At 39.5% G+C, this 12,121-nt stretch overlaps 1 protein-coding gene across 1 annotated transcript; it reads right to left on the minus strand.

Moving 5' to 3' along the window:
* Positions 1–1,594: 1,594 nt before the first annotated feature.
* LOC132370149 (tripartite motif-containing protein 43-like) lies at positions 1,595–7,516 on the minus strand. The gene is made up of 6 exons (XM_059929900.1): positions 7,106–7,516; positions 6,115–6,210; positions 4,610–4,840; positions 3,847–3,869; positions 3,221–3,318; positions 1,595–2,094 (listed from the first exon to the last, which is right to left on the minus strand). Exons 1-6 carry the CDS (start codon positions 7,514–7,516, stop codon positions 1,595–1,597), a joined length of 1,359 nt encoding a protein of 452 aa, XP_059785883.1.
* Positions 7,517–12,121: the final 4,605 nt, after the last annotated feature.

The raw sequence follows: 12,121 nt of genomic DNA on the forward strand, positions 1-12,121 counted from the left end.
CTTTGTTTCCTTAAAGGGTTTTTAATAAGTATGTTTGGCATACTGTCTTTTAATGGGTTTGTGATGTCTTATATTTTTAGCAGCCTGTATCTTCAGCTGGTGCTTTTAATCAGGAAAAAAATTTTTTTGTAAATGCAAAACATTGTTTAAAAGACATAGCCATAGAACATAGCTTCTCGCTTGTGGATTTCTTTTCCTGTATAATTCAAAGTAAAATAACTTTCAGGAACCATCAAAAAATATAATAGGGACCTCCCTGGTGGTCCAGTGGTTAAGAATCCTCTTTCCAATGCAGGGGACGCAGGTTCGATCCTTGGCCGAAACGTTGAACGTATTTGGAAAACCATGTTGCAAATTATACCATTTGCTTCCTTGCTCAACATGAAATCTGTAAAATGAGTGCCAAAGACATGATTCTTTTTATTTCAAATAGCAGATAATACAAGAGGCTCTTGCTACTAGGATGCAGTAAGTTTTATAACATAAGCTAGATAGTAAATTTAATTAACCAGTATTGAAAAACTTATCATAATATATACAGGAAGTATATTTAGTGGTGGAATTACAATGGTGAATATGCAATTCAGTGTGGGACAACAACATTTAAATCAAAAACCAATGCTCTATTGTATGATAGTAAAATGGGAACAGACAATGTTCCCTGCCCTACCATCTCATCCTTCATGGCCTAGGTGATGATCCTAAATTAAATTAAAATAATATAAAACAATAATGTAAGACCACCATGATTGCAATACACACAATCACCCTCACACTTCTAGTGTCTACACTAAAACAGCCTCCAACACACAGATGCACTTTTCCAAAGATAATTAAAAATCAATTGGGCTCAAGCTCAATGTGTATAATCTAATCAGTTTTTGACATCCACCTTCAAATCCTGAAAATTTAAACTTTTAGATTCTAGTCCCTAACTTTTATTGCAAAGCTCCTTTCCAATAAGATAATTGTTTTGTCTATTTATTAATTTATTCAGGCAAAGATTTGTTCAGTGCCCCTCATGAGGCACTTCCTTTCTTTAGGTCTTTTCCCTTATATTATTGTAAAAGAAAAGGACCTGCAAATTCTGGGTTCTCTAAGAAAAGAAGACTTATCCCCGTCTCCAGGGTCAGTGGAGATTTCTCTGTCAAATCGGTTTTAACCCTGAGGGTGCATAGATGTGTAGGACAGAGTAGATCATGAGGAAGGAGGAGAAAGTTGGGGGCTGACCTGGGTCTGGTTGGTGACCAGGTCTGTCCATGCTGTGTAAGCCCTGGGTTCCTGTACTGGGTCTCAGGAAGTGGGAAGCACACGCCCATACTTTGGTGAGTTCAGCAAGCTCACAACACAGGTGAATAACCACATCATATATTCCAGACAAATGTCTATAAGGCAAGCTTTTATTGTCAAGAAGATGGAAGACACCAACAAAAGTTTGCATTTGACACTATATAACAAATAGCAATAAAAGGAGGTTCCATTACAGTAGAAAGAGCCTAAAGACAATGAAGTATCCTTGATTTGCTGCACCTGAGAAGGGTTGCCTCGGAGAAGGAGTCCTGAGCATCCAGTCAGGGTCCTGACTTAGCCCGCCTCACGTGTGGCCAGTGCAAATGAAAGGCCTGACAGGGGAAGTGAACAGGCCATCCTCGTACCTCCAAAGGAGGGAGCGCTTGGCAACATCCACAAAACTCATACTCCCACTGTCAAAATCAAGGAACACGCCAACCCTGCCCAGAGGTTTCTCTATGTACAGAGGAGTGGTCGGGGTGGTGGTCCAGAGACGGTAATGATGATCCTCCTTCACACACACAAGGAGAAAGCTGTCCCTGTTGGATTCCTTCAGTATGCCGTCATCCTTCCTTGTCCAGGAATCCTTACAGACGCCTACAGCCCAGTCCCAAGAGCCGTCCACATCCACCTCCCAGTACTGTTTGCCAGAGGTGAAGCCCCGGGATCCCCATGCAGCAAAATACCTCGATGTTCTGCCATCCAAAGACACACAGAGGCTGTCATGCTCATACTTCAAACTTCTCGCGTCATCAAACAGCCTGAAGTGCTGGCTGCTTACTTCATTATTGAATGCAATATTTACTGTGGAGAGATGAGAGAATACTCCAGTCAAAATCAATGTTAAAAATCAAATTATCTATGAGAGAAGAGGGTCCACCTAGGGTCTCACTGGGAGAAAAACAAAACAAAAAACCTTAAGGTTATTAGAAGTGCAGTTCTAACTGGAAACATTGGATTCAAAGGTTGTCGGGATATCTGCTGAGGAAACAGATAACTAGTTACTATGGAAAAAACTTCCTAAAAATTCAGAGATTATACAGGATAGGGAGGTCATGGCTACTTCTGGCTGGGTACTTTTTCTGACATCTAAAAGACTGGACGCCGGGCGCTGATCACCTCCAAGACCGTGACAGTATAACTCACCTCCACCTCCACCACCACTGCTCAGGGAAAAAAAAAATACATTGTAGAATAGAGAATTGGTGATCATTCTAACATCTCATTTAAGTTAGCAAATGGACACTGCAGAAACAAAACCTAAGGATGGCTTCTTAAAAGTGGTTTCCTGGTAGGAATTTCCGCCTTTGATATGTGGTTCCAACGTGAGGCCTAATCTTCCACTTCCTCTAAGTTACCCTCCAGGGTTAGGTTTATCATGAAGCTCTATTTGGCTCATCAACCACCAATTTGCTTTCTTGTTGTTCACAAATCCTGGTTTCTGCATTTAATTTTTGTGGCTTATATATATTTTTCTGATTATATCAATGGAAAAAAACACATCATACATTCAATTGCCAAGAAACTTTCAAGCAAAAATGTTTTTGAACTCTGAGTAACTGCACTTAGACTCTGAAATTGGAATATCCTGGATTAATAACCTGTTTTCTAGAATTCAGTGAACAACTGACATTGTATGTGATGATATTTCTAGGGCTCAAGGAGCCATTTTTGGAGCATGTCCTTTTTTCCATTATAGAAATTATTTATCAAATTTATAAGTAATTGATAAGGCCTGAATCACATCTATCCCTGCACCAGCCTACATGTATTTTGTAAGGATTTTAATGACTCTGTGACTACACATGTCTATACATGCCTATTTGCAGGCTGTTCTGTACAAGGTGAGAGATGAAGAGGGAAAGATTGTCTATAGAAACAATTATTGAAGGACCTTGCAGGGTGGACACAACGATGGGGTGACACTCACCTCGGAAGTGGTTAAGCCAGTCCATCAGCCCAGTGATAGGTCGTGCACGGAGTTCTGGCAGCAGAGGCTGAGGCATGTGCAGCTGTGCTGACTCGCTCCTATAAGGAGGAAGATGAGGTTAACCTTTCTGCTGCCCAGGACTTCTTAATCACAGCCTTTAAGAAAAAGTCGGCATCCTTCAGCTCAACTCTCTTATCAAAATCCTTTTCTCCACAATCATGGGATGGGATCGTGCCATTCTTAGGAAATTTTTTCTCACTTTAATTCACGACCTGATTTCACCCCCATTTCTCAGAGATACTTGCCTCTCTCACCTAATGCCTGGGAAGTACTAGTCCTTGCACTTCAATGTGTTTACGATTTTGAAATTTAAATCAGAAAAAAACTGGCCTTTTAGAAACTTCCGCATTGAGCTCTACAGCGCATACCTCTCTAAGCCACAGGAGCAAACTTCTGATGCTAACTTCTGATTCAAGTGGAACAGGAAATCATACTCAGCAAAACAGGCACAGACACACGCACACACAAGCAATGTAGTATTATCGAGTAAGTTATGTGTTCCCTTTGTTAAATGCAGCTTTATCTCTTTCACAGCGCCCTGGTCAGCGTCACAAGATCAGACTTACCATTTCAGTTTGTCTCCCAATTCCTGTCAAAAATAAGATAAAAAAATATAAGATTAGACTTCTTCATAAATAGCCAACCAGGATTTGGTATGGGGAAAACTTCAGAAGAGATCTAATCACCACCATGAGAAAACAGTCAGGAAAATCCATTTTCCTTTTTCTCCCTAAAGAAAACTCTGGCACAATGTGTTGAAAGAATCTAAATTCTTCATAAATTAACAAACCTGAGGGTGAAAGAGAAAGAGCAAGTGAGCGAGAGAGAGAGAGAGAGAGAGAGAGAGAGAGTGAGAGAAAGGACAAAGGTAGTGATTGTGCATTGCCGCAACCCTCAGCTCTCTGTAAATTCGTCTTTCCTAGGGCTTGTCCAAAAGGGTAATATGCCCCTCCAAAAAAGCAATTCAAATCTAGGATATCCCAACAGGAGGTGGAAATATATGAGCTTTTGCCAAGTTTCTCCCATTGCCCAGCTGGAGATCAAAAAACTGAATGACAATACATAAGTTGTTCCTTTCTGGTTTTGACAGAAGCAAGCTACAAAAGGAGATTTTGAGAAGGGAATATTCCTGGGGAGTCTCCATAATAACAATTCTGTAAAGCTTGCTCAGTCATGGTTTGGATGAGTTGCATTTCATCTATAATATTTCCAACTAGGAGAGACTCCCACCTTAGGATGCAAGAGATGAATAAATATACCCCTGGTACCATTTAATGGTCATTGAAGGTGTGAGCTTCAGATAAAATATTTTCAGTCCTCAGTTCTTACCTGGAGCAGCTCCACATCTGGTTTATAGGACATTTTCATGAGCTCTTTGTATATTACTTTGAGGTCTGTCTTCTTTCCACTCATTTCCTCTTGTCTTTTTCTGATTTGCTTGCAAATCTTTTGGCTTTCTTTTATAATACTCCTTAAGTAGTAATTTTCTTCCTCCTGAAGAAATGGAGTTACCATCTGATAAGTTTTCCTAATCATGTCTCCATATCGATACACATAAAACTGTTGGGAGATGGATTTCAACAGCATTTAGTTTGCTCTGATTCATGTTCTCTCCCAAGAAGCTACATCCATCCCAAATTCGTATCTTCTAAGAAATCAAATTTATTCCTCTTTCCTTCACTTATTTTTCATTGTTTTTAACTACATCAAGAGCCAAACCCACCCTTTCCTCAAACCACTTTCATCAAATTCATGAGTTCCTGAAACATCTGGAGAAAATCTTTTCATGTATCGTTTCTTTCATATGCCTGCTTTCAAATCTGAAAGACCCCACGCAAGCAATTGAAATGTATGGGTGATTCATACATCATATGCAATATCCTCATCTCAATGTTAATAAGTAAATTTGTTTCTCATCTCAATCCTCCAAACTCCACAGCCTGAGTTTCTCTCTGAGCAGCCATGTTCCATTTTACTCTCAGGGTTGGTATCCTCAGGAAAGATCTTCCTAAGAATCTCACCTACTGCCCTCAAACAGGTGCCAATCCTCATAGCCCTTTCTTTCTGCCCTCCTTTTTTATATAAACAGGTTCTGTCCTGCCTCTAAGGCCACAGCCTCCTTCCCATATTGTTTGGAAGGTCATTCATCCTCATTCCATTGCATATTCCCTCCCAGTATTGATGGATTCACTCTCTCACTCTCCATCTCTGTCTTTCTCCTTGTTCCTTTTCTCCCTGTGGTTTTTCTTTAACGTGTCACATTTTCTCCTACTTGAACCAATATCACTCTCTAGCTAGTGAGCTGTCACTTTTCACGATGACAGGCACACCCCTTAAATTCCTGTTCATGTCTCCTTTGTATCACCTGGGCTCATGTACTAATCAGACTGAAGTACTTGTGGTTCCCAATGATACACCCTTTACTTTCTGGAATGTATGACTTACAGAAATCTGTGCCTGAAATAACCCACGGATTTTTAAACACCCACTTGATCTTCAGGCCTGGGATTGATCTTAAACATGAGAAATTTTCCCTGGGATACTGAATCATGGGCATGGAATCGTCCACAACACGCCATGTGCCTCCACCTTAGCACTTGTGACACATTCTTCTAGTGGCTCTTTTGTTGTAGTTACTGATCCATTAGATTCTAAAAAACCCAAGAGGCGGGTTTTGTAGGTTCAAATGGTACATAGAAAATGTTTTTAAATGGTGTTCAACCCATTCTCAGAATTTCATGGCACATGATGATTTCACCTCAAATTATTAAGGGGTAAGCTCCTAGCATGTCTGCCTCAACTTGTTTCAAAGAGAAATACATTCTCATACTTACCATCCAAGGGTCAGTTCCTCTGCCATCTTTCTTGAGATTTCTTTCAATTTCTTGGATCTTTTCCCATAAAGATCTCATTTGGTTTGCCAGCTTCTCCTGTAAAATAATTGAATTTTAACACCAGAAAAGCAAATAGATTGAGGTTTCAGACCCCAAATGATGGAGTGTACCCAGGGATGTCAGGTACAGGACCTAGAGGAAGACTAGAAGGACCATAACAGATCATCACATTTCCCTATTCTTCCTCACTATCGATCAGTTTTAGAAGATTCCACACTGCAGAACCATACACACCATCAGGGAATCATATATCTAGGGAAAGGAACAGGATTTTATTGAGCATGGCTAATTTTCAGGTAGTTTGGCATCTTGCATCAGAATTTGGATGTAGTGCTGCTTGCTGCCTGCTAATTCCAATGTACTGTATCTTCCTTCTTTGTCCAGAGTCAGGAAACCTGTATCCAATGGAAAAGACTTTTTGCACTTGTAGATGTTAGAGCCAAAGACTCTTTCTCAAAATGAAGGCTTTATAGAGCCTTGAGCGTAATAACGTATCATCCAAATAATTTCAATTAACTTTATCACCCAGCCATTGGATACAAGTTCCATAAAGGCAGGTATGCTGCAGCATTTTCTTCATAGGTTTGTCATTGCTAACTAGGTCTGTACCTGGCACTCAGTAAAGAGAGAGTTTAATCATCCTTATGATCATAATATCCTTTTTAAAAAAATATTTGTTTACTTTACTTATTTCGTTGTGACAGGTCTTAGTTGCGGCTCGCTGGCTCCTTAGTTGTGGCATGCGCACTCTTAGTAGGGGCATGCATGTGGGATCTAGTTCCCTGACCAGGGATCAAACCTGGGCCCCCTTCATTGCGAGCATGGAGTCTTAACCACTGTGCCACCAGGGGAGTCCTGACTGTAATATCCTTTTACTCTCTTAGCTGCACCGTCCTCCAGCTCTCCAAGTGCTCTCACAGACGTCACTCACCCAGTATTCCTCGGCAACCTCTTCAGTGGAACGGTGCCTGTGAGCCCTGTGCTCCTGACTTTGAGAGCAGACCAAACAGAGCAAGCTCTTGTGGGCTTCACAGAAGATCTTCTTTGTCTCCTTATGGGTCCCACACGTATGTTCCTCAGAGTTCAGGAATTGCCCGAGATTGGCTTTTCTGGCAATGGACACCAGATTCTTCAGAAGAAAATTGGTTTTGAGGTTTGTCTGCTCTGATCGTTGCCTGCACACTGGGCAACTGAAAGGGTCTTCGGCTTGCTCCCAGAAAAGACAGAGACAGCACCTACAGAAGCTGTGTCCGCAGCCTATGGTGACTGGGTCTAGAAGGTAATTCAGGCACACGAGGCAGGTGAGCTCTTTCTGGAAGGCTTCTGGGATGTCTGAATCCATTTTTCTGAGGGAAGGAAATCAGGAGTTTATTCCTCTATCCCAAAGATAAAAAGGGCCCAAGGAATATCAGACACAGATTGTCACTGAATAATACACTGCTTTACAAAAGATTTTTCATTTGACAGAAATGGAAAACTGAGACACAAAGAGAACTCTCAAGAGCTGCAGAAAGTTTTCTCAGCTGCCAAACCAACACTACTTCTTGCCCTCTTTTCCCCTACCTAAAGGAGAACCTCAGGTTTGTTGAGATCTTATTTTCCTCTAGATAGCATGAGCTTCAGGAGTTTGACCTAATTTATAGCTCTATGTGGTGGGTCCTGATTGCCCTAAACAATCAATCATGATGTTCAATGCCAGTCATTGATTTAGTGCAGCATACTTGACTAAGCTTGTATTTTTATTATTTCCTATAATTGTCAGGCATTTTTCTTTGGATGTCCTTTTATATCTCAATCTGAATCTACATCCACAAACACTTTTTTTCTTTGCAAAACACTTTCTGAATAATTCAGAGATAATGAAGAGGAACCTAAACATTGTCAAATTGGATCCTATTCTAACCAGAAGCAACTTACATGGATGTACTAATCGGTTGAGTTTGCCTTCCTGTCTTATCTGTACCACACTCATCAATCAAACCAAAAATGAAAGAGAATGGTTATATCTTCTCAGTCTTTAAAACTGTTATCAAGCACCCCTTTCATCCTGTGGTAAGATGCAGTTTGCATGTAATGGTAATAATCAGCGCCGAAAAACAAATCATGCTCTTTAAAACTGACTTTGCTAAAAAATTGGGTCCTTGTGTCGGTACTAGTTAAGTACAGAGGTTCCTCAACTTTCTTATGTTTCTGTATGTACACAAGTGTCACTTTTCTCTTGCCCAATCATTTCCTAGTTTCTTTAAAATTTCAGTCAGAATAACTCACATTTCTGAAGAGACAACGTTTACTTCACTTTAAAACAATATTTTCTCCCAAATTATTGCATGCATTACCTAGTTCTGTTGTGTAGGATATTATGTCTCCTGTGTATACAGGCACACTCCAATTTTAAAGTAGACTGTAATAGGTACTGCACATGGAGTCAAATAGTCCTAAAAATTATTTTTAGGCTCTACATCAAACACAAACGTATAAGATATCAGACAACCACTTTCTGAGTCCTTGTAATGCATAGGAATAACTAAGAGATGAACAAAATCAGATAACTAAAATTAATCACCATATTAATTCCAACATGTATGACAAGACAAGATGACAATACAGAAATACAGTCATTTCACTAAGTTGGCACACAAGATTATTTCAATGAAACAACCTCAATTTTCTGTTAAAATTAGGAAATTGTGTTTTTTTCCCCTCAGGAGAGTCCCATGAGCTGCTCTATGGTAAATTATGTACTCACTGAAAGTGCTGTAGAAACAATCCTCGCTGGAGAAGTAATAAGACAATGTCCGCTTGGGGATCAAGGCTTCCAAGGGTGGTAGTGGTAGCTCTCAGAAGTCTCCAGAGCCAGGTGAGCTCCAAACACTGGCTCTCAGTTCTGGAGTAGAATGAGTTTGGCTCCTTTAGTGTCCTTACATTGAGCTCTGAACCACACCCGCTTTTTCCAAGTGATTGCATTTCACCAGTCTTCTGATAGGGTTAATATGGATGATGAGATTTCCTGAAACCTAGGACAAGATTGCTTTAACACCTTGGATAATCTTCATAAACCCATCTCTGCAAACATCTCACCAAGAACCACTGATAGTACCACAAATCCACCCTGAAATGGGCCTTCATATGTGTTTCTAGATATCATGGATTTTTATTTTTAACTTACCAAAGAAGTTGGAAAGATTATTTCATCACTTAGAGAGTTTAGCAAATGTCTTGGAAAACTTGGAAATCTGTTTCTTGAGGTTTGTTTAAATATGTTCTGTCATGGAGGCAGTGCTTTATTTTGTTGATTGATTGGTTTTAACAATTTAAAGTAGGACTTTAGTGTAAGAACATCTGTGGCGACAACTTCAGAATGGAAATTTCTCTTGCCCCTCACCGTCACACTCCAGATCAAGCCCCCAGTGTCTCCCAGCAACAGCAGGACAGGAGATTCTCTGCCTGGTGCTCCCCCACCCGGCTCAGGGGGGACAGTAGAGAAAGTCCCCAGCACACAGACCCCTTTGGGACAATGTCATTTATAGGTTGCTTTTTGGAATTAATGTACAAATATGACACTGCTTTTATTATTTTGGTTTACTGATATATATATATATATATATATATATATATATATATATATATATATATATATATATATATTAACATCCTTATTGCAGTATAATTACTTTACAGTGGTGTGTTAGTTTCTGCTTTACAACAAAGTGAATCAGCTATACATATACATTTATCCCCATATACCCTCCCTCTTGCGTCTCCCTCCCACCCACCCTATCCCACTCTTGTAGGTGGTCACAGAGCACCAAGCTGATCTCCCTGTGCTATGCGCCTGCTTCCCACTAGCTAACTATCTTACATTTGGTAGAGTATATATGTCCATGCCACTCTCTCACTTCATCCCACCTGACCCTTCCCCCTCCCCATGTCCTCAAGTCCATTCTCTACATCTGTGTCTTTATTCCTGTCCTGCCCCTATGTTCATCAGAACCTTTTTTTTTTTTTTTTAGATTCCATATATATATGTGTTAGCATATGGTATTTCTTTTTCTCTTTCTGACTTACTTCACTCTGTATGACAGTATCTAGGTCCATCCACCTCACTACAAATAACTCAATTCTGTTTCTTTTTATGGCTGAGTAATATTCCATTGTATATATGTGCTATTCCTCTGTTGATGGACGTTTAGGTTGCTTCCATGTACTGGCTATTGTAAATAGAGCTGCAATGAACATTGTGGTACATGTCTCTTTTTGCACTATGGTTTTCTCAGGGTATATGCCCAGTAGTGGAATTGCTGGGTCATATGGTAGTTCTATTTTTAGCTTTTTAAGGAACCTTCATACTGTTCTCCATAGTGGCTGTATCAATTTACATTACCACCAGCAGTGCAAGAGGGTTCCCTTTTCTCCACACCCTCTCCAGCATTTATTGTTTGTAGATTTTTTTATGATGGCCATTCTGACAGTTGTGAGGTGATATCTCATTGTAGTTTTGATTTGCATTTCTCTAATGATTAGTGATGTGGAACATCCTTTCATGCATTTGTTGGTAATCTGTATATCTTCTTTGGAGAAATGTCTATTTAGGTCTTCTGCCCATTTTTGGATTGGGTTGTTTGTTTTTAGATATTGAGCTGCATGAGCTGCTTGTATATTTTGGAGATTAATCCTTTGTCAGTTGCTTCATTTGCAAATATTTTCTCCCATTCTGAGGGCTCTCTTTTCCTCTTGTTTATGGTTTCCTTTGCTGTGCAAAGGCTTTTAAGTTTCATTAGGTCCCCTTTGCTTATTTTTCTTTTTATTTCTCTTTCTCTAGGACGTGGGTCAAAAAGGATCTTGCTATGATTTATGTCAGAGATTGTTCTGCCTATGTTTTCCTCTAAAAGTTTATAGTGTCTGGGCTTATATTTAAGTCTTTAATCCATTTTGATTTTATTTTTGTGTATGGTATTAGGGAGTGTTCTAATTTCATTCTTTTACATATACCTGTCCAGTTTTCCCAGCACCACTTATTGAAAAGGCTGTCTTTTCTCCATTGTATATTCTTGCCTCCTTAATCAAAGATAAGGTGACCATATGTGCATGTGTTTATCTCTGGGCTTTCTATCCTGTTCCACTGATCTATAATTCTGTTTTTGTGCCAGTACCATACTGTCTTGATTATTGTGGCTTTGTAGTATAGTCTGAAGTCAGGGAACCTGATTCCTCCATCTCCGTTTTTCTTTCTCAAGATTGCTTTGGCTCTTCAGGGTCTTTTTGTTTCCATAAAAATTGCAAAGTTTTTTGTTCTAGTTCTGTGAAAAATGCTGTTGGTAGTTTGATAGGCATTGCACTGAATCTGTAGATTGCTTTGGATAGTATAGTCATTTTCACAATGTTGATTCTTCCAGTCCAAGAGCATGGTATATCTCTCCATCTGTTTGTGTCATCTTTAATTTCTTTCATCAGTGTCTTATAGTTTTCTGCATACAGATCTTTTGTCTCCTTAGGTAGGTTTATTCCTAGGTATTTTATTCTTTTTGTTGCAATGGTAAATGGGAGTGTTTCCTTGATTTCTCTTTCAGATATTACATCATTAGTGTATAGGAATGCAAGAGACTTCTATGCATTAATTTTGTATCCTGCTACTTTACCAAATTCATTGATTAGCTCTAGTAGTTTTCTGGTAGCATATTTAGGATTCTCTAAGTATATTATCATGTCATCTGCAAACAGTGACAGTTTTACTTCTTCTTTTCCAATTTGGATTCCTTTTATTTCTTTTTCTTCTCTGATTGCTGTGGCTAAAACTTCCAAAACTACGTTGAATAATAGTGGTGAGAGTGGGGAACCTAGTATTGTTCCTGATCTTAGTGGAAATGGTTTCAGTTTTTCACCATTGAGAAGGACGCTGACTGTGGGTTTGTCATATATGGCCTTTATTATGTTGAGGTAAGTTCCCTCT

The sequence above is a fragment of the Balaenoptera ricei genome, chromosome 8, assembly GCF_028023285.1.
Source record: "Balaenoptera ricei isolate mBalRic1 chromosome 8, mBalRic1.hap2, whole genome shotgun sequence".
Taxonomy (NCBI): Eukaryota; Metazoa; Chordata; class Mammalia; order Artiodactyla; family Balaenopteridae; genus Balaenoptera; species Balaenoptera ricei.